The 24115-nt window shown below is 38.3% G+C and overlaps 1 protein-coding gene across 1 annotated transcript in view; it reads left to right on the top strand.

Moving 5' to 3' along the window:
• Nucleotides 1-24115, top strand: part of LOC306861428 (staphylococcal nuclease domain-containing protein 1-like) — a 195763-nt gene that overhangs the window by 159103 nt on the left and 12545 nt on the right. Inside the window, exons 19-22 of the mRNA XM_079403676.1 lie at nucleotides 16188-16311; nucleotides 18023-18092; nucleotides 19663-19776; nucleotides 20799-21002. Coding sequence (XP_079259802.1) covers nucleotides 16188-16311; nucleotides 18023-18092; nucleotides 19663-19776; nucleotides 20799-21002 — 512 coding nt within the window. The remainder of the gene's footprint in view (nucleotides 1-16187; nucleotides 16312-18022; nucleotides 18093-19662; nucleotides 19777-20798; nucleotides 21003-24115) is intronic.

Below are 24115 nucleotides of genomic sequence, written 5' to 3' on the forward strand. Positions count from 1 at the left end.
TGTAAAGGTTTGATTTATGAATAAGTGTGAATAAGGGAGGACTGTTCACATTCATAAGTATAGAAAGCACTTATAAAGCTATATACAGTGGGGGGAAAAAATATTTGATCCCCTGTTGATTTTGTATGTTTGCCCACGGACAAAGAGATGATCAGTCTATAATTTTAATGGTAGGTTTATTTAAACAGTGAGAGACATAACAACAAAAATCCAAAAAACGCACTTCAAAAAAGTTATAAATTGATTTGCATTTGTCAAATAAGTATTTGATCCCCTATCAATCAGCAAGATTTCTGACTCCCAGGTGTCTTTTATACAAGTAAGGAGCTGAGATTAGCAGCACTCTCTTAAAGGGACTGCTCCTAATCTCATTTTGTTACCTGTATAAAAGACAACCTGTCCACAGAAGCAAACAATCAATCAGATTCCAAACTCTCCACCATGGCCAAGACCAAAGAGAATGTCAGGGACAAGATTGTAGACCTACACAAGGCTGGAATGGGCTACAAGACCATCGCCAGGCAGCTTGGTGAGGAGGAGAGAACAGTTGGTGCAATTATTCGCAAATGGAAGAAACACAAAATAACTGTCAATCTCCCTCGGACTGGGGCTCCATGCAAGATCTCACCTCGTGGAGTTTCAATGATCAACTCGCCGTGTTTGGAGGAGGAGGAATGCTGCCTATGACCCCAAGAACACCATCCCCACCATCAAACATGGAGGTGGAAACATTATGCTATGGGGGTGTTTTTCTGCTAAGGGGACAGGACAACTGCACTGTATCTAAGGGACGATGGACGGGGCCATGTACCGTCAGGGCCAGGGCATTGAAAATGGGCCGTGGATGGGTATTCCAGCATAACAATGGCCCAAAACACACGGCCAAGGCAACAAAGGAGTGGCTCAAGAAGAAGCACATTAAGGTCCAGGAGTGGTCTAGCCAGTCTCCGGACATTAATCCCATAGAAAATCTGTGGAGGGAGCTGAAGGTTCGAGCTGCCAAACGTCAGCCTCGAAACCTTAATGACTTGGAGAAGATCTGCAAAGAGGAGTGGGACAAAATCCCTCCTGAGATGTGTGCAAACCTCGTGGCCAACTACAAGAAACGTCTGACCTCTGTGATTGCCAACAAGAGTTTTGCCACCAAGTACCAAGTCATGTTTTGCGAAGGGGTCAAATACTTATTTGACTCATTAAAATGCAAATCAATTTATAACTTTTTTGAAATGCGTTTTTCTTGATTTTTTTTTTTTTTTTTTAGTAGTTGTTATTCTGTCTCTCACTGTTCAAATAAACCTACCATTAAAATTATTGACTGATCATTTCTTCATCAGTGGGCAAATGTACAAAATCAGCAGGGGATCAAATAATTTTTCCCCACTGTATATATAGAGAGAATATTATAAAGATAAAAAAGTATATAAATAATAGATATAATTTTTTTATTATTATTTAATTATTTTTTAAATAAAAAAATATACATTTATGAACACTTTGTTTATTAGCATTTATTATTACCATATTAAAGAACAAATTCTGTGACAAGAACAGAATGATCGTAATGGATTGTAATTTGACCATCTGATGGGCAGATAATAGTAGCCCATTACCAAAGTGGTTGCAGAGTTCACTGACTTGCTTTAAAAAGAATTCTGATTCTCAGATTCAATTGATTATTTTGCAGTTGTTTTTACAGATTCACTGTTTTTATGAAACTGGTAGTGCATTAATCAGTACATGAGCTGCAGGAAAGAGCTGTGCAACTCTTCATTCATGTTTCTGACGACTTCAAACCAGCTCTGAAGAGACGCATGCAATGTTTCTGCTTGTCTCACTGCAATGCAATCCAGTCACATGTCTGCAACGTGTTTAGCCACTGTCTTTGTCAGTGTAAATAACAGATCAAGTCAAGGTTTGATCAAAAATCTGAATACGTCTGTAACCTCTGCATAGCTATTTTTCCCTGCAACTCAAACTCTGGCTGTTACACAGAGTCGTGTCGAGTGACAATAAACAGCTCTGATTGATTTTGTGGTATCACAGGGCTGAAGCTGCTATCTCTTATGAGCACTGCGCAGTCTGCGGTTAATGCACAGCCCGACATTGTGATGATCTCAGCTCACGACTTCATTTAAAAGACTCTAAACACCCACAAATCGCCCTGATAACATCTCCGGTTTCCAGCACCCCATGCGGAGCTGGGAAAAGCTGGCGCACTTTCTCTCTCTCACTCTGTCTCTATCAATTCTTTTCCTTTTCTCTGTGTTCTTTAATTAGTTAGATTTAATTACTCAAAGTGTGGGATCAGTAGTGAAACGGAATTCCTTGGGCAAAGGAACGTCTGTGTGTATCTCCAGAGGCCGTGTGTAATTTCTCTCTAGGGTGGGGGTGCTGTGTAGTTGTGTAACTGAAACCTCAGTAAAGTAATGAACACTTTCGGTTACCGGCACTGACAGATTAGTTTGGGCATTAGCGTCAGCAAACACGTCTGCAACAGGCACATTAACTGCTGTTTGTCTTCAGCTGGTGGAAAGTAATTCAGAACAGAGATGGGTTTGTCACCTTGTGTAGATATTGGGGAGTATAATTACATGTCCATTTGCAGTGAGTATAATTATGTATGGCAGGTTTGTGTCCTGTCTTTATTTTTATGTGATTTTTATCATCATGAAAAAATTGGAAATACTAGGGAATTTGACCACTGTAATTTAAAACATTTGGAGATGCATGGAGGTCATAAAACATTGGAGGTCATGGAGGTGCCTAAATTAAATGTTGATCATTGTTATTAATACGTTCATACGTTAATTACTGTGTAACATTAAAATAGTATAGTTAGTTTTTCCATGTTTTTTTTGTAATAATTTTAATAATAAATAATAACGTCATGTTTTTTGCTTTTTACTGTTTAACAATTAAATAGTATTGTAGATTCTTTCCACCCTATCCACCCTGTATAATAATAAAATAGTATTGTATTTATATTTTAATTGAATTCATTTATTTTAATTATTATATGACATTAATAGTTTTATAAATTCTTTCTGCCCAATTTTTATATCTTTATTTACTGTGTGACATTTATGCTTTACATTTTTATATTTGTATATAATTTATAAATTGTTACATTATAACCTAAAAAGAGATTTGCAGATTTTTTTTAAATTATTATTTAAATTATTTAATTCTAATTAATTATTTTATTATTCATTTCATTTATTATTTATTTTATTTATGATACATAGTAAACTTAAAAGTAGCCAAACTTCAACGTAAAAAAACTGGAAATATTTCTTACACGTCCTCCTGAATGTTATGCTTGTAGTGTTTTGGGGTTTTTTCCCCCTTGAATTACCATTGGTCCACCCCACCCATCTTCCTTTGGTCAATTACTTGCTTGTAACCAGCAGAGACTGCGAGATACTGTACATCTGTTTGATAATTCTGGTTCATGAGTGTTTTGGGCAGTGGTGATATTAGTTTGGCTGGTGGGGGTAGAGGGGCCGTCTCTGGCACACAGCTTAATGACTCGAATGGTTCCCTTACCAGGTGCCAGTTTATACACATCCTCCACCGCTCACCCCTACACGCAACAGCTGTTTTACACCTAATGAAGGCCAGCCCACTCGCCTAGCAAGGGGAAATGTATTTTTCCAGCTTCGCCTTAATTTGTACTCACTGTTCCCATAAACATTCACCACTGGACAACATTCTGCATCCATTTCACACCTTGCTGTTGGTCCTCTGCAAAGCCATCCTCCTTTTTCATTGGTTGCGCTTCACAAGTGGAGTGACTGGAAACGATGCTTTGATATTGATTTAATTAAGGAGGGGCGAACGCTGGTACTTTGTATTGATTTCGGCAGTGGAGGGGAGTCTGTAGGCGTGGAGGTGCGAGCCGCAGTGTGAAAGCACTCTTGATTAGTACTCGAGTGTAGTCTGAACATCTCCTGAAGCCCTGTTCTGTAGATTTATAGAAGCTTTAGGTAATTGTCTGTAATGTTTCTCATATGTGTGTGTGTGTGTGTGTGTACAGTGCCGTTCAAAAGTTTGTGATCAGAAGTTTCTTATGCTCATCAAGGTTGCATTTATTTGATCAAAAATACAGAAAATTTAATTTTGTAAAATATTGCAATTTAAAATTCTATTTAGTATACTTTAAAATATAATTTATTCCTGTGAAGTAAAGCTGAATTTTCAGCATCATTACTCGTACAGTACATCAGGGGTTTTCAAACTGTGGGTCACGACCCACAAGGGTCGCAGAGTGGGACAAGGTGGGTCACACAAAGCCACTTGGCGGCAGCTAAATGACACGCACAGTTCCTAGGGCTGGACGATATACAAAGATTCATTACGAATTACGATATTGCTCAGTGCGATTTTTGAATCGCAAAAGCCAGGATTTAAAACATCCGATGCTTGTTTTGAAGCGTGGACGTGCACGAGTTGTAATAACAGTGAGGGTCTCAGAGCGACGGTTCATTATTAAAATACTCAGTCAGCATTATTAATAAGAAACTCGCTCACTTCACTGCGCTGTGTTCTGCATGAGATTAAGTACACCGGAAAATTCAAATGTTGCAAAAACGGTTTCAGGTATGTTCATTCATTTCTATCGTCTGTTTTTACTCAGCGCTGTATCTTTCAGAGAGTTATAAAGAGTTTGTTGTTTTCGTTCCTTCATATGCATTTTGCGGGGTTAATTGTAACACCTATACAAACATTTCCACATGCTAGCATAACAGAATTTACTAAATTTCCTATTATTTCCTTGCCATATCATCACTATATAGATAAAAAAATTAGCCCAAGTTAAAAAAAAAAATCTTTTGAAGAACTAGGGCTGCACGATTATGACAAATCATAATTGTCGATTATTCCCTTGAGATTGTAATTGCGATTATTAATAACTATTATTTTGAACAGATTTATGCCATTGTTTGAAGCTGCATGCCATATTTTTATATAAAATATATATTTAAAAAAAGGCTGAAAACACTCTTCCTGAACTTTTATTGCTTTTCTATAGCATTGAGCCTCAAATGTCAATTATACATTGGTCTGGTTTCTTCTTTATGCAAACAAAAACGTAAAATGATGCATTGTATAATAATGTTATACTAAAACTAAAAGAAAAAAAAAGAAAAAATGGTTTACTAAAGCTATATATTTCATTTACAATTAAACAGACGAAATTTCAAATTACAGTAACATTTTACAATACAATTTATATTATCAGGGCTCCAGACTAACATTTGAGAGCAGTGGCACCAGCACCTGATTTGGTAGCACTGAACATGTAATATTACAAGTTTTGTCTCTTAGAAATGCACATTAGAACAGGAGCTTGAGTTCAGAGTAGCAGGAGCTTGAGTTGGGGTGCAGTTGTACATTTGACAGTACCATTGTGAAAACTGTAACAGCCTCATCCATTATACATAACCAAAAGTACAGCACCTCATTACCAAAGTAGCCTAACTATATGGTTTCTATGGAGTTTGCAAAAACGGTAGCCTAAAGACATTGTCAATTACAAATCCACATCAACTGAAAGAATGATTAACAAAATAATGTAATAATATTCCATTACTCTTATAACATAATTAGTATATTAATAATATAATAATACTCAATATGAAGATCCTACTTTTCTGCCACCGTACCATTGTTACTGTTAGTGTGTAACGTAATAAAACGTAATATGAATATGTAATTTAAAGAAATAATTTAATTTAGCTCAAAGAGAATCATTTATGATTTTATAGGGATTTTATTAATTTGACTCACTGTTACGGTGATTCACTGAACGAGCCGTATAACAAACTCTGCACTGGATATTAAAATCCAAAATATAGTGAAAACACTATTAAATAGCACAGTAACCAGATCGGCAGATTAAGACATTAACTTGTGAGCACAAAACACAAGATACTTCTCTCTTCAATATAAATAAGATTTTATTTATATAAACCTAAGACATGTAAACTAATCTAACACATAAACACGAGCATTCACACGTTGCAGAAAGAGAGAAAGTGAGGAAAGGATGAGTTTAAGAGAATAAAAATGTGAAATCCCAAGTTTACAGCAATACAGGGTTCTTGCACCATTTTAAAAGTAAAATTTAATGCTTTTTAAGACCTTTTTAAGACCTCAACAAATATAATTTAAGACCCAAAAATGTCATAATTTCTTTGAAATACTCAATTTATTGCCTCCTACAATGGAAATCAAAACTTAAAGTTTTCCATTTGTTATCAATAATGTGCAAGGTGTAAACTCTGCAAAAATACTCTTTCATGAGACCTTTTTTTCCAAATTAGGAGAAAGTATAATAACTAACAATAACCCTTCCAACACTGTTTGGCCAATATAGATGTAAACAAAGCTCATAGTTGGCATTTTCATTTAATTTTTTTTGTTCCTTTGTGATGCAGAACAGAGCCAACATAACATACATGAGTTGGATTACACTAAACAACACAATGCATTGCATGAAGGAGCCATATAGAATAATGAAAATAACATCACTTAAAGCGGACTCCATCATGGCTGAGTGGGAGACAGAATAATAATACTTCCAACACTTAAAGCAGTCTCCATCATAAATAAGCTCAATAATGAAAGTCCTCAAAACAGCCTTTCCCAAGCCAAAAAGTTGAATGACTTTGCAAGCTGCGAATCGGGGAACATGGCACGTCATCGTTAGATTTAAATGAATTGTGCCTCGTCACAGTATGGAGAACCCACAGTACCTCTGCCTTTGGGTGTCTGGCGGTGAAATTAAACTTTTTATAGCCGACTGAGAGGTGGCGTATGAACTTGTAACGTCATTAGGTTGTGCTGCAAACAATGCAGGGATTAACCTGGCCCCGCTGGCTAGCTGCTGCAACGTACCGCTGATGCTTTCCTCCTCTCATATGCGACTCGACGGCTTTGAGCCCCATGGTCCCTAATGAAAAGGTCTTTTTGCATAATTTACACATTGCCTCATTGTTGTTTTCAGCCGGCGCCAACCACCTCCTAAATGCATCCTCTTCCATCCACTTGTCGTTAAACTTGCACTTCCCCATCTTCTTTGCATTTTGAACCTCACCTCGACAACCGCGTAATGGCGACACGCAGCCTGACGTCAGCGTCTGTAGCCGACGTACCGTAAACAGCTATTAAATCGCGGAGACTCTCATTTCACACCATACTAAAATTAATCAACTATTAGATGTTTTACGGTGGGCCACTGTGCTTTCCCATCGCCATTAAACGCACCGGCAAAAAAATTAATACCTACAGCAACTTTACGGTAAATTTAAGACAATTTAAGACCTTAATTACCCGGATTTTAATTTAAGACATTTTAAGACTTTTTAAGGACCCGCGGGAACCCTGCAATATGTTCAATTGCATAGACCTGAACAACCATCAATCACTTATTTAACCCTCGCTTTGAGTTTCTCAATGAGGCTAAAATTTATATTAACTGCACCAATTCAGTTAGAACCTGGAGGTACTTGCTTGCTTTGCTAAGGGGGATCCCTTTTGTCATTGTCCTTGCAGAAAAGGGGGTTCCCCGAAGTTGCTGATTGGTTGAGAGTTCAGTAGTCGTTGAAGTGACGTCTTGGGAAGCCAATAGAGTTGTGGCTGGTAGACGTTTTGAGGCGGTCACAGACTCCAGTTGAACTCGGAGATGAGCCGTGGCGGCAAAACTTAACTGAGTACACGAAAAATAAATTAAAGTAAAAGACTAAAAGGATGTAAAGAGACTAGGTGGGTTTTTCTTCTCATTGTGGTAGCAGCTGGCACGTGGGCCAGAGAACGCTCAAAGAGCAGCGTCAAAACGCTGTGGCAAAAGAGAAGCAAAAAGAGGAGAAGGGTGACTAAGAGGACCAAGAGAGAGTTTGATGGTGTCCGGAGTTTTTAAACTCTGCTTCTGGACACATCCCCTCTGGTGTCTTGACCAATTAGATAGGCTATTATCTTAGCTATGGGTGTTCCTTCCATCATCAATCAGCATGTTATCAGTCACATGGTCCGAATGTTACACACTCTTGCAAAGTATAATTTTGGATGTGATTTCTATAACCAGAATGATACATTTGACACAGAATCAATTGGAAGAAACGTTTCAAGCTAGAATTGTCAAACTTATACATACCAAACACGAATATGAATCCTTCAGCTATTCAATAATGATTAAAAAGACATACACAATATTTGATTAAAACATGATAATCTAATGTGTGGGTTACAAACATAATATAGGCCATTTCTATGCAGAGAAATAATTATTTTAAGATGATTTTTAGTGCATATGAACAGATTGTCTCTAGTGTGTAGTTCTATGGAGAATAAGAGACATGTTCTGTGATGACCAGAGAGAGGTTAAAAGGTCTCCTAAGTAATTCCAGTCTGTCTTTGTCTTGTGTGGGGGAAGACCGGCCCAAGAGAGTCTGTAGCTCGTGATTTTTTTATTACAGGTTTACATGTGACGGCAATCTCTTTGACCATCAGTCTTGATTACTTGCCCCAAATTTGACGGTCTACTTCCTGAATTGGAATTATCAATAAGTGTTCTTTTGTCTCAAGGTTGTAATCTGTTCTGTGAAAGAGGCTTGCTGGTTAGTTTGCTTGCTTCAGACTAGTTGGCGCTAGGATTTGGACCGATTTATGACGTTGTCCTGGGCCCCTCTTTGTGGAATCTCAGCTTCTCATGTTTCGATGTTCTGATTGAATCTTAAATTTGTCTGATTCAGTCTCTGATATCCTACAAGTGGCAAGAGGTGAATTTGCAATAATATTTCACTTTTTTTTTCTGTATTTTTGATCAAATAAATACAGCCTTGATGAGCATAAGAGACCCCGTTAAAAATCTTACTGATCCCAAACTTTTGAACGGCAGTGTATATATATATTTTATAATGGCCCAAGATTTGTTGTGGAGTTGAAGGGATGTGATTATAGAGAATTTTGAGCTGGAGGGAGAGTTTCTACTCTTCTACTCTCAGCATAACAAATGATATGATTGCAATAAATACAGCTTTCACAGCCAGGTTTTCTCAAAGTCTTTTGGCTTTATAAACCGTTATTGAAGTTCTGCGATTATAAAGCAGGTAACCAAATTGCCTCTTTACCGTGACCGCTTTTAACAAAGCAGAAACCGAAAAGATGCTTTCCACGCCTCTAAGCCTGGAGCTCAGCAGGGCCATTATGGGTATATTTGGAAACTTGCAATCAAAACACAGAGTCAGGGTCTCACCCACAGCCTGTGCAATGGGAGGCATAAGACGCAGATACTGCCCCTGCCCTCCCTTCACAATGGCTTTGAAATTACAGGGCTGTAATTTAGCACCAGGCACTGATTGCTGTGACACCGCTGTGCCGTCTATATACCAAAACGGGGTACATTTTGTCCAACCCTGAAATTTTGTCTGTATCCCTGTTTATGTGTGTCCATGTACATGTGTTTGTTATATTTCTCTCTGTTTGTTTTCCCTAATGTAACAGCATAAGCAGCTGTAGGAGCCTGTAGATTTTTTTTCTCGTTGAGGTCGTTCCTTCTGCCTTTCTCCTCATTCCTACCCCCACTGGGCCTCGTCTGCCCCGTCTCCCGCTCAGAGTCAATCACGAGCGCCGGGAGGAGAGGTGAAATTCTTTAATACTACCTTTATCCTTGCAGAACGGACCCCGTCCACTCCCCAATGAATATTTAATGAGATGAGCGGGCAGGTGGGCCAGCCCACGTCACCACGTGCTGCCCCGGTGTCAGTGAGAAATGTGGCTTTCTCCTTAAGCTCAGCGTGGGCTGTCGCTTTTACCTGGAGAGGAAGGAAAAGAGGGAATGAACATCACTGTTTGAAAGAGATAAAGAAGCTACTGCAAATGGCTTTGAGAGAAGGGGTGATCATTGGCGAGTGTGTGCTTTTTTTAATATATATATGTTCATGGGTGGTGTTCCTTTTACTTGTGGTCAAATTGTAAAAGTGAAGCTGATAACCACTATTTTTGTTTGGTTTTTACTGTCACACACCCCTTTCAGAGTCATGTTTGCTTATTACATAACTTAAGTGCTGAACATGATTCATGCATTATTTTTATTGTATTATTTTAAGATATTTAATAATTTTTTTGTTTTTGCATAATTGACTTGATTGATGTCACGTGTCATTGCATGTGCAGGTCGTAAATCACCTGAAAAGAAAAAAAAATATGTTGTGCTCAAAGAAAATGTAATTTTAGGATAATTAAGATTTTTTGCATGAACATTTTCATAAGTACAATATCTCATGCTTTTTTTTTTTCTGATTACTCTCAAGTAGTTTTGTGTAATATAGTATTTTTATCAGAATACATTGTTTTTGCATTTTTCTCAGTGCAGTAATAAAAATTAGATTTTCTTTGCTGTACAGTAATGAGAATTTGGGAAGAAAATTATCTCAGTGCAAGAAGTCTTAATAGTCTTATTAATAGGCTTCATTTTATTTATGCTAAATATTCTATATATTTTTTTTTTTCTTGAGTTGGGGTTGAATTATGTTTCCTGATTTTGTGAGATTCACCCACATGCAGTATTTATGCTTGGGAATGGTAGCTAAATTTCTGTTTAATGTGGTGATTTGGAGACATCAGTATTTCTTTAGTCTTGTTCCCTCTGGGAATCGTTTCATGGAATAATATCGCAGTAACATTGATATTAGGTCTAATCACTCTTCTCTGTGCATTTGCATATTTGCTCTCAGCTACAGCCATAGCATTTTAAATACAATTTAAGAAGGGCATTTCTGTGGAGTTGCTAAGATGTTCATTGGTACACTGTGTGGTTGCTAGGGTGGTTTCTAGGTGGTGCCTTCTTTTTCAGTGTAAGTCAATGGGATTTTTTGCCCATTTCAGCTGCCAGACAAAAGTTGTAAGTCTGATCACTCAAAAGTAATAGCACACCTCTCATCAACAAGCCATGAGGACGTGGGATGAGTTACTTATTTCAAATCCCTAACCCTTACAATGAGCCATAATAATAGTAAGTAAATAAGTTTGCCTTAGTAAACACAATTAATTGTGTGCTATAGAGAAGGAACGAACATGGGATTTGTTTAAATGCTGTCCCAGCTCTGTGGGATCGACCTTTTTTTCCTCTGTGGGTTTCTCTCTCTCCTTCTCCAGCTGTTGTTTTCAAATGGTGAAAAATGCTCAGAGTGAGAGGTTGATCCCACTTGGTTACATTGTGGGAAACGTGAGATAGGCGTGGAAGTGTTTGACCCACCGGATGCGATTTACGGTATATTCATCTTTCCAATGCAAATAAACGCAGGTGTGGGATATTTATAATGCTTTTTGCAGCTATGCCATGTGTGTACAAGCAGCACTCATCCCTCATAGCTTGTAATGTCAAGACGGTGTGTCATATGTGAGGAGTGAATCATCCATATAGAGTAACTGAGATGGAGACCATTAAAATAAACCTGTTTTCTGCAGTACAGGATTCACTTTTTTTTTTGTTACATTCTTATAAATATTCACAGCTCAACCTGTGAGTCTATTATCTACCAAACAAGTTCAAATGAAACGGTGAAAATGGAAATGTTACAGTTCCAGCAGTGGATCAGTCATCAAAGATGGACATAGTGACAGGTTTGAAATGGACATTATTCCAGTGTTTATAGCCACACAAAAAAAACTTTAATTCAGAGCAGTATATTTGTAAAACATGACTCCAGGACATGCATATGTGTGTGTATACATACAGTATGTGTCTTGATGATTATTATTATTATAGACTGCAAATAAAATAAATTATTGGTTTAAAAACATTGAATTTAAATAGCATGCAAAAATGTAAACTAAAAATATTAAATGAAAACTTGAAACTAGTGGTTCAGAAAATCATATTTGATCATATATTTGTCGTAATATTTTATTCAACTATTTAATTGCTAAAATAACAGCATTATTATATTAATATAATAATTATCAAAATAATGATATTTATTTTATTTATTTATTTTATTTATTTAAAGCGACTTACAAATGAGGACATAAGAAGCAATCAAAACCAACAAAAGAGCAACAACGTGCAAGTGCTATTACAAGTCTTGGTTAGCCTAACGCAGTACAGATAATTATTATTATTATTGTTATTTTTAATAAAAAGACATAGATAAAATACAATTAGAATAGATAGTGCTAGAGTTAGAGGGTCAAGTAAAGATGAAACAGATGAGTTTTGAGCCGTTTCTTGAAGATGGGTAAGGATTCGGCTGCTCTGATCGAGTTGGGCAGGTCATTCCACCAGATGGGAACAGTTAATGAAAAAGTCCTTGAAAGTGTTTTTCTGTGTCTTTGGGATGGTACAATAATTTGTTGTTCACTTGAAGAACGCAAGCTTCTAGAGGGCACATAAGTCTGAAGTAAAGAATTTAGGTAAAGGGGTGCAGAGCCAGTGGTGGTTCTGTAGGCAAACATTAATGCCTTGAATTTAATGCGAGCAGCTATTGGTAGCCAGTGCAAATTGATGAACAGAGGCGTGACGTGCGTTCTTTTCGGCTCATTAAAGATTAATCTTGCAGCGGCATTTTGGATTAATTGTAGAGGTTTAATAGAATTGGCTGGAAGACCTGCCAAGAGAGCATTGCAATAGTCAAGTCTGGACAGAACAAGAGCCTGAACAAGGAGTTGTGTTGCATGTTCCGAGAGAAAGGGCCTGATCTTCTTAATATTATATAATGCAAATCTGCAGGACCGGGCAGTTTTAACAATGTGGTCTGAGAAATTCAGCTTATCATCAATCACAACTCCAAGGTTTCTGGCTGTTTTTGAAGGAGTTATGGTTGATGAGCCTAACTGGAAGCTGAGATTGTTATAATATAATAAAATGAAATATTTTCAATAACAAGGTCAAGGGTTTGATTCCCAGTGAATGCATGAACTGATCGATGCATTGTATGTCGGTTTGGATAAAAGTGTGTGATAAATGCATATATTATTATCATCATCATCATGATTGATAACGTTTTATTACTATTTTTATTTTTAATATACTAATAATAGCTATTGTAATATATTTGTTAAATTGATTTAATGACTAAAAAGGATAGAAAAACTAACTGAAGTGTTAAATCAGAAAATAGCGCTTAAATGAAAAGTAATTTAAAATGCAAAAAGATAACCCTGTTGTGTGTGAAGAGAGGAAGGCATTTTTTCATGCAGAGAACCTTTGACTTGGGAGATTGAACATTTACATTAGCTAAGAGTCCTTGACGGTCCTGCTCACTGTGTTATCTGAATAGGGAACTTTTCATCTCATAGTGGACTCTCTCAGGCTCATGTGAGCTTCTACCTCAAGTTCTCTATAACTCTCACTCGTCCCTCATCAGAGCAGGTGGTGAATCCAAATCCGTAGACATGTTCTGCTCGTGCTAATTAATGTTACATGCTGACCGGGAGCTAGCTGTGTGCAAAGCACGATGCACTGAAAACACTCTCTCTCTCTCACACACACACACTTACACAGTCAGGGGAGTGTTGCAGATTTACAGTAGGCGCTAGAGAACCTGACCCCACCGTAATTAAAGCTGAATCCTTCATTATATCCTCCAGTATATCAGCCAAGGAGGATGTAATGAAGCATACAGGGAATGCAAGCAGGGCTGAACACCTGAACCCACACCATATGGACCACTGCAGGTCTTGTTAGCATACTTTTAGATCAAAACACTTTAACAGTAATTCTTTTTTAAGTTGACAAAGTCTCCCCAAGAGTTTTATTAAGTTTCCAATTAACATAGAAGAACTATGGTATTAATTTTCCCACCATAGGGTAGTGTCATGTTATTTTAAATGCATATCAAATATTCATATTAATTTACTAAAGTATATATCTAATTACTATGGTACTGTCAAATTGGCATGAAACTTGAAAATTTGCTAAGATTTTTCCTTCCCTATTGTGATATGCAACACCTCAAACAAGAAAAAAAAAATGTAGGTCAGGACTTGATTGAATCATTAGATTGTTGTCATTTCACATATCATCAGAGTCAGGAAAAAAATTCTGTTTAAAATATTATACAATTTATCTTGATTTCTTTGACTTTTTTTAGGAAAGTTTGAAACAGTCATTTCAGATGTGCTTTAAAGAGTGTCTGTTCAACACTTTCTCATGTGAATTAAAGGGACAGTTCACCCAGAATGAAAAATGAAAACTGTCATTATTTATACTCCCTCATGTCATTCCATTTCACTCCAAAGGAAAATTTGATTATTGTGCTTTATTCAAAATGTTCTGAAATCAAATGATGGTTTTGTGTGGACCAAAGGTTAACTAGTTAATTCTCTAAAAATTGTCGCCTTCAGTAGTTTTCCTATAATGTTTGCACCTTACATAAGTGCCATCATTAGTTGTCATGTTTTATCACTTGAAGCCATTTTTGATTTGAGATCTACAGAGGAGTTTTTCAGCGATTCTCCATATGGTTTTAAAATTACACAAGGTAATTAAATAATGGTCGGATGTTCATTTTGGGTGAATGATCCCTTCAGCAGAGTTTGGATTGAGGTTTGCATTATTTGACACGCATTATAAGCCAGTGCATTTGTTTTAATTAGCATCCATTGTCTATAATAGAGACTTTTTCTCTGCCCAGTCTGTGTGTTCTAATTGAGTGCTGCTTGGATTAATTGGGTTAAATGCGCTGCCTCCATTAAACCTTTATAACGCATACAGAGGACACCCCCCCCCCCCCCCCCCCTTATTTATTATTTAGCTAGCTGTAGCTCGGCTGGAAATGGGGCATGGATGAACGAAGCCAGGGAAACACACTCTCGCTGCCCTGCTGCCTGGGAAGAAAATGCAAAACTTTTTAAATTAGTTTAATAAATCAAAGCTGCACATTCAGCTGTCACCTGACACGCTACTCTACCCACAGTCACACAGCCATGGTCTCCCTCCCCTTAACTTCTCAAAAACTGCTGCCGCCTCAAAACGCTGCTAATATCTCTACTGCGCGAAAATCAGCTGAGAGGTGTGTGTGTGTGTGTGTGTGTGTGTGTGTGTGCACGTGTCTTCCCATATGTGCTAATTAACCGTTTAGCAGGCTGGATGCTGGTGGGTTAGCCAATTAAATAGAGCATTTAAGCCACACCCCTTTTGGAAATCTGCCATTAAATACCCCCTGCACCCCTCACACATACACAAACATACGTTCACACGCTAACGATGCTTTGTTTGAGTTGGCATCATGCTAATTAGCCGCATGCAGGCTGCTTAAATGTAGATTTACACTCTTCTCTTCATCCTCATCTTTTAATTTAATGCATGCAAATATTCTGATGCTAGCAAACAATTATCATAACCCCAATGACGTCAGTGGAGGGGGGCGAAAATGAGCAGCTTAAGACAGGCCCATTAGTTGGCTTATTTTAACAGCTTTTCTGGATGGATGTGTGGTATTTGTCACACATTACAGCTTTCACTTTTTTCTTTTTTTTTCTTCCTCCCTCCGCTTTGCGCTCATACAACATTATTCATGCCTGACTGTGGGGCCATTTTGTCACATTTCCGTACCCCAGCAAACCCACACCTCGGCGATTACACTGATTTCTCTTGTTGTTGGGAGAAATGAATGAACGGCAGCAAGAATACGGCTGAAAAAAGTAAATATCATCTGTAGTGGACATTCTCATTAGAAAGGCATTGCAAGCCATTTTGATGTATTAAAACCTTACTGGCCTTTGGTTGATTTGAGAGCTTGCTTGGGTCACACGTCCCCCTCAAGCGGGCCGTAGTGCGCTAGAGCGTTGAGGATTTGTGGGTCTTAATCTAATTTATTTCCGTATTTTCAACAGACCCCAGGCCCGGCAAAAACTCAATGGATGTTGGTTGTCAACAAATGAATGTAATTTAGTGTTTGCTGTTTGGCTGAACGGGGAAAATATTATGCTTTCCTCTCCAGAGCCATCAGGGCTTCATTGTTGGAGAAACGATGTTGGCAGAGGCCAGTCACTCGCAAGTTAATGCATCGCTTCCTTCTCAAATCATCACGTTATGGTATAAATCATGTAATCATGCCATCAGGATGGCGCTCTCCAACATGGAGCTAAATCCAGGAACACAAGCTTGAAGTTTTCAGACTTTCCTGAGAAGTGCGTTGTATTGCGTGGGGATGTTCAACTTTTTGCCGTCCTTATCTGTGCAGGTACTAAGCTGGAGAGCCTGATGGAGAGCATGCGAGGAGAGATTGCCGCCCAGCCTCCGGTGGAAGGATCCTTTCCCCCGCGCAGAGGGGATTTCTGCATCGCAAAGTTTGCTGATGGAGAATGGTGAGAGCCAAAACAAATTTAAAATCTCCTAATGGCATCTGCTATAAAAGCTGAGTTTCCTGGTATCAGCAAAAAACCTTTTAATTTATTAATATCTTTTAATAAATAAATGTAATAAAATATTTGTCAGAGCTGCTGGGCAGGATGATCTTGTCTAGTTTTGAGAGGAAATAAGTCATCTTGCTGATTTGTGCAGGTGATTTGATGTTTTAAGTAATAATGCACTGATTTTGAAATTCTGGCACATGCTGATAATTGTTTTTGTTATTGCTAATGATCAATATAAATATTTAGTCATTTAAATTGTTACAAGGATGCCTACTGTAAATGTATTTGTAGCATTTAAAGTGACTATGTAAAGTATGAAAAATGGATGCTTGTTTCGAGATTTTTTTTAATCTTTTTGAACTTCAAGTTAGTTTCAAATGACAGCAATTATTATATATAATGACAAGTCACATTATATAATTATAATAATCTAATATTGGAATATTATTAGATATGTTGATAACTGATGTGTGTCTTTAATTTTAATGAAAGATGACTTCGGAGGAAAAAGAATGAAAGGCAGCATTTCTCAGCAGACTATCTTCACAGGGATTGCTTTAACCTCATATTCATTGTTGAAATAGTTTTATAGTGAACCATCTGTTGGTTATGGGTATTTTTTGGTTTACTTAAATTTTATATTGGGGTAATCTGCCCTAGATTGCAGGACATTGGACTGCTCTAATGAGTCCTTTGTCCTTTAGGGAGTCTGGAAGCTTCTATTGTCCTCATATAGAGTCTGAACAGGCTGCATCCTCAGTGGGGCGACTCATTACTCAGGCATCTGCTGGTGTTTTTGTTGATGTCGTGGTGAAACTTGTTTGAGCTCCACCCAGCAACATCCCTAGAATTTCTCCTTTAATTGCTTACGAGTTTTTCTTTCTTGTTCTGTTTTTTTTTTTTTCTTTTCTTTTTTAGCATGTTGTTTGTTATCTTTCTCTATATCCCAGTTGGCTCATGTTTTCCCATGATGTCATTCGGTGGCATAAGAGCTCATTAAGTCTGTGATACCAGCAGAAAGACATTTTCCGAGTGGGCATCCCTGGATCAGGCAGGGGTTTTTGGATGATTGAAGTGTTTTAGCATAAGTGGATGGTCTGGAGTGGGCAGGGGGTCTGGAGTGGGCTGGAATGTCTAAGTTTGATTATATGAAAACAGAAACTCTTCTTTGACTTTTTCCTCTTGTTTGAGGTGTCATGCAGAGCCTTGAACTGCTCTTTATGAATATGAGAGGCTTCTTACACTTCCAGAGCATGAGGTTATGAATACATTATCAACTCTCTCCTCAGACCCCCATAAAAGATCTGTCTGTACTCTACAGTTAGGGGCAGTAAACTAGTATTTTAATGCATATAAATGCATCATTCATTCATTCATTTTGCTCTTTGCAAAAATGAATGTTTTCAGTTTGGTGAAATTGGAGGTCACTTATTGTATCCCCCGGTACTGGTGCCCAGTGTGGCCCCTTTCAGTAACTTCCATGTAGAAAAGGCTCGGAGGCAAAAAGTCAGTGAAAACCTGAGTACCAAAGTGCCATTTGGTGGAACTTTTCTTGTTCAGGTGTTCTAAATCGATTTGTCCAGTACTTGTGGATGAACTGCTAACATTCTTTCTCCTCTGATCATTGAATGGAACTGACACTTTCTTCTCTGTCTCTCCGTAGGTACAGAGCTCGCGTCGAGAGAGTTGAATCTCCAGCAAAGGTTCACGTGTTCTACATCGACTATGGAAACGTGAGTATCTGCTTGCAGGGAGGTTGATGCGTAATCTGGATGTAGCACAGCATCTCCTGAGTGGAGCGTCTCTTTAGAAAGGCGCTGACTGATGAATGTTCTGAATTGCTTAAAATACTGCATGTACTTTCAAAAGCCAGCACTGAATCCATCAGTCAAAATGCCACACATGTGGAAAACAATTCCTATCCATAAATCCAGAATAAATGCATTTGTGCATGGGAAATAATGTTAGTATGCTTAAAAGCAGCTTGAAGGTTGCAGTACCCAGCATGCTTTGCTGTTTTTGTGCCCAGGGCGGAAGGCTTCAGGCCAGCACAAGAGAAAAGATGAAGGTGGTCATGTGATTGAACATTTCTCACACAACAGGCCTTTTCTCTCATCTCTGTATTCCCTGTGCCTTCCTGTTTCTTCTCTATTCACAGACTCTCCACCTCATTCTTTTATTCTCTTTGTCCACATATCTTAACCCTCGGCGCAAGAACATTGTGCTGAATCTGATATCAGTGTTTATTGCCTTCCATCTTTGCTCAAGCACTCTGATTCGCTGGACACAGTGTCTTGAGGGACAGATCTTTATTTTAAAGCCCCGTCAAAAGGCCTAAATTCCTTTGGTCTAAGCATTATAATTTAGATTTCATATAACAATCTGACAATGTAGCAGATATTAAATGTAACAATCTGCTTTAATATACATATAATTTGACATATTTTAAACATTCTCTTTAATATTATAAAATATATGTAACTTATTTTGGAGATGTTAACCTTGTAGAGATTTATTTTATTTATTATTATAACTTATGTGAGTCAGTTTTGTGCTTTACTTTTAATCAACTGATTATATGACTATATTAAATCAGAGTTCATCACAATATGAACATGATCCACTCAAGTTTGACAGCCAGAAAGTGTCTGTCTTCATTCTGAGAAAAATATTTGTCGTTTTTTATTTTTAAACATACCGTTTGATTTAAATTTGCCTTGATTTAATTATTACATTTACTAATCCCATTTCTAGGAAACATAAATAAGAGAGAAATGCATTGACATTCAAACACTGTGTCCAAATATTTCTAGGCCCACCATGTGCTTAATGTGTGTTCCCGCCTCTCTTCCTCTGAAGAATTGCTGTTATAACCCCCCACGTAGAACAAGCCAGTCTTTTTGCTTTGTACTTTCATCTGTCTTCTGCCTGCTTTTCCACTTTCTAGTCTCTGTCTGCCTGTATTTCTCATTCTCGAAGCTGAAACGAGCCTTTGCGGCATCTCAGTGCTAACCAGCCTCTTTAGCCGGCTGCGTTCACATGTTCTGCACTAAAGACACATGACCACAGTGCTCAACTGCGACCCAGTAGAGAGTGCGTGTCTCTCATATTGTGTTGCTGGCTTTGAGTGTGGCATGTGGAGGAGTTAAGCGTTATCCTTGACTTTGCTTTTATCTGCTGTGCTGTACGCACACCTCCTCCGTTTAATGAGGACCTTGTACAGGCAGTCAGTGTATGAAAGAGGTATGAAACCTGTTTTATAACACCACAATGTGACGATCTCTGTCTCTCTTGTCCTTCCAGAGAGAGATATTATCCTCCACGCGTCTTGCAACCCTTCCTCCAGCCTTCAGCACGCGTACGCTTCCTCCACAGGCTACAGAATACACATTGGCCTTCATTCAGGTCCCACAGGATGTAAGTTCTTGCACAAACGCATTCATACGCACTCCTGTGTGATTCAACATGCAACGTAGCCTTCAAACAGGTCTTGTAGGACACATAGAGCATTCACACACAACATAGTTACATCTAGGTTATAAAAGACAGGAATTATGAGTCACATCAAGCTAGTTTAGCTGTTGGAATGTCATACTACCATATTTCTGCAAAATATGCTAATTTTCTGCATAGAATAGCCATACACTACAAGTGTAAAGTATACAATAAGAGTTGATTTGACAGTAAGCAGTATGCTAGAATGCTGATATTCCAGTTCAAGCCTTTTTGTTAGTTAAATTGTGTGAGGAAATGCATATGAAAGTAAGTTTTCCACCTGGTCTGTGTGCGGAGCTCGATTGTGCGTGTGTAGGTGTGTGTTTGTGTGTGTAGGTGCGGCATAATGCCACCTGCCCTGTTAATACTGCTGTTGTTTTGTGATCTTGTCCATCTTTTGAGGTAGGCGCATTGTTCTCTCTATCTCGGTCTCTTTCTCTCGTTCTGGATGGCCTCTGTATATCGTACCCCCACCATAACTCCCCCCAAGGGGAACATGCTCTGAGGTTGCCATGGAGACTGGGTTGGCTCACAAGAGCAAAGTGTGTGTGTGTGTGTGTGTGTGTGTGTGTGTGAGAGAGAGAGAGCGAGAAAGATCAGATCTGTATCTCTCACCTCGTGTGCGAACATTTGTGAAACATTGTGTTGGTGTGGAGGTATTTTGATCTGTTTTTTTTGTTTGCAAATCTACATTTATCATTATGGCAGCGCTTCTGTGTGTGTGTGTGTGTGTGTGTGTGATGAATGAGCAACTCTGCAGCTGGAGAGTTTGAACGATGGAGTCTGATTGGCTCAGAGCACACACTGACGACTTTGAAGTGTCTATCAATAGTTTGTGGAATTGTAAGTGTTTGTGTTGTGGGCAGTTTGTAGAAATGAAACCTGGTGATGGATGGATGGATGGATGGATATGTGACATGTTCTTATGATGACCTCACCCACAGGAAGACGCACGGGCCGACGCTGTGGACAGTGTGGTCAGGGACATTCAAAACACACAGTGTCTGCTGAACGTGGAATACAGTGGAGCTGTCTGCCCGCACGTCACGCTGCAGTTTACTGACTCGAAAGATGACGTGGGTTTGGGTCTGGTGAAGGAAGGCCTTGTCATGGTGGACGTACGGAAAGAGAAGCACCTCCAGAAGATGGTGAGTGACAGACACACGCATCTAAATACAAGAACCCAAATAGTAAGTGTGGAGCCAATGGTCAGCTAGCTTGAGCCGGAGGCAGCATTAGCTTTAACTGGGGTCTGTTGTAATTAGTGATCGACTGATACTGATTTTTTTTTTATAACCAATACCAATTATTTGCATGTTCATGTGCCCGATAACCGATAAACAGAACCGATATTTATTTACTGTTATAAAGTAAATAAATGACTGCGTGAAGTAAGTTCATACTTCACTTTGGTTTTTCCTCCTTTCAGTCATCTTAAAAAATGTTTTGAGAATTAGCAGTCTTTCATGCAGGGCTCTAGACTCATTCTTCCCACTGATCGCACTTTTGCGACTAACTTTCTCATCTGGTCGCACGAGCACATAATTTGGTTGCAATATTTTTTTTTTTTGTTGGTTTTTTTTTTGCTACAACATTTGATCAATGCATGCTGATGAACTTTTATCATAGTTTATAGTTATATGGTAATGAAAGTGTTCAACATTCAACTCGTTCTTTTTCATCGGTATTATTTGTGATTTAAATTTTGTGAACTGGAATTCCTTTTTTCGTGTGCTTTCACTTTCAAATTTGCGATCTTGGTGTCACGTTAACAGCAAAGATAACAAGCTTCTCAAAACGAAAACAAAAAAGTAAAACTAAACTGGCTGTCGCTGACAGGACTTGCATGTTTTTTTTCTACAAGAATACCAACATGTTCACCTTCTCTGGTTGAAGAAGCGGTCTTTTACTTTAGTTTGAAACCAAATCTTCCGTTGCGCTCAGTCCGCTGCGCGCACCTTCGCACTCGTGCTGACGCAGCAAGTATAAACCAGGCTCTACCGACGAAGCGCTCTCGCTGAAAGCACCTCTCTTCACGTGATCAGTGAAATCTGACTCCTGCTACAGTGTGCCGTGGCTCTGCAGCGCGCGCTGTATGAAGCAGACGCTTTGGAGCAGCGCAGACCATGCACTCGTTCAAATGCGACCACGTCAAATTTTATTGTCATGTTAAATTTAATCTTTATATTACAACAATAAAAAACATTTTATTTATAAAAAGCTTTAGCAGCAACACTATTATTAGCAGTAAGCAAAATAAACATAGAATGTCTAATGGTGCGTTCACACCAGACGTGAATGAAGCGTTAAGCGCGAGTGATTTACATGTTAAGTCAATGCAAACACACGAATAAGACATCCTGTGGCGCGAATGACGGATATTCGCGGCGCTTTAACCAATCAGGAGCTTGCTCTAGTAGTGACGTGATTACGACGTAGCGAGCGAGGGAGAAATCCGAAACAAAAGGAGGACAAAATAATCGTCGCTGTATGTTGACACCCGGAGCTGTTATATCCGATTTCAAATACACTCCCAATAGTATAGTAAAAAAATAGTTATTTGTGATTGGACCAGTGTTGTGGTATAGTGTAAAGAGAATGCAGCAACGAGACAGGGATTCCTTTTGGAGGCTGTCTCCATTTATCATTTGAAAACAAGAAAACTATAACAATCTAAACTTGAACAAAAAATTATTGAAAAATTATGAAAGATTTACAAGAGAGGTTTAAAAGATGTGATTATTTACAATATATAAAGGGTGTAAATCAAAAGAAAAGACAAAAGGATGGGAATATTAATGTCAGCCATTTCGCAACGATACTGGAGCCGCCTGGCAGAAGTCCCTCCCTGACGCGAATTCACGTCTGTTGAAGTGAATTTCGCGCGCGAATAAAGCAAGTAAAGTAAAATGTTCAAGCGTCCAACTACGCGCGAATAGCGCGATTTATTCGCGCAAGTCGGGTCTGGTGTGAACGCACTGTAATGTTTTCAAATGGGGAAAATAAATAAAGGACAGGAGTCATAACTTCATTTTTAGTAGGTTTATAAGCTGTTTAATAGGCTAAAGAGTGAAGAATAATTCACTGGATAATGTTAATTCACTGAATAATATTCTCTGGAATATTGGAATATAACAAGCATTGTATTTTATTGCATTTCTCAACTGGCATGCTATATTTTTTGTCGTTCTAAATTAGGCTGCTGACAGCACGGTTTATCAATGCATTTACACATAACTATACTCGAACTGTGATCGATCGCGGAGATAATAAATAATTAATTTCCATAGAGTTGTATTAATTTAGATGTTTATAAACTAAATAATAGTTATATAGTAAATGTTAATGCAATTTAGGGTGCTTCAAAAAAGTGAATCTTGTTAAGTTACATGCGGTGGCCGAGCTGGAGCATTTCCTGAGCATCAACCGCTGAGTGAACTGCAATATGAAAGCGGCTTCACAAGATTAATGATGAGCATATAGACAACAGAGAGAGAATTAAATTCAATGCTTTTATTTCCAACAAGCAATCATTCATGGCTGTATTATTTAATTCACACAAAGTTATGTCTTTATTGGGAGAGGACTTGACGAATTATCTATGTGACTCCGACTTCACGAGACTAATAGACCACAGAGAGAATTCAATTCAGCGCTTTTATTTCCAACATGCGCTAATTCATGGCTGTGTTATTTAACTCAGGCAAAGTTACATCTTTATTGGGACAGGGCTTGACAGAGTATCTTATTTCTCATATTTCTTAGAGCCAAGTTGCATAAACTATATATCAGGCATTTATGTAATAAATCTAATTTGTGCATTAATGACTGTAATATTAAATAGTTTACGAACTACAGCAAATCAAGTACCTGCACGCCGTTGTTGTCTCGTCTCCCCTCAGATGCGCTGCAATTGCGATCCTGCGCGGAATTCTCAAAACACCCACATATGGCGGTGTTTATCGGTGAATCTGATATTACAAAAGCGATATCCGATTATGGAAAAATGCTTACATATCACGAAAAATATCGGCAAATCGATATATCGGTCGATCTCTAGTTGTAATCTATGTGCCCTGAAATGCACCTCGCTGTTTCACAGCAGGGCCTCTGACGGCAGCCATTTTGTATTATTATGAAGCACTGACCATTCGTTCTCCCCTTGTTATCCGCTCTCTATCCGTCTCGCTCTATCCTTTCCTGTTATGTAATGCTTGTGCCATTTCTTGAGCATTTTTTAAACTTGCTGCATTCATTTGTG

This window comes from Barbus barbus, assembly GCF_936440315.1.
Source record: "Barbus barbus genome assembly, chromosome: 42".
NCBI lineage: Eukaryota > Metazoa > Chordata > Actinopteri > Cypriniformes > Cyprinidae > Barbus > Barbus barbus.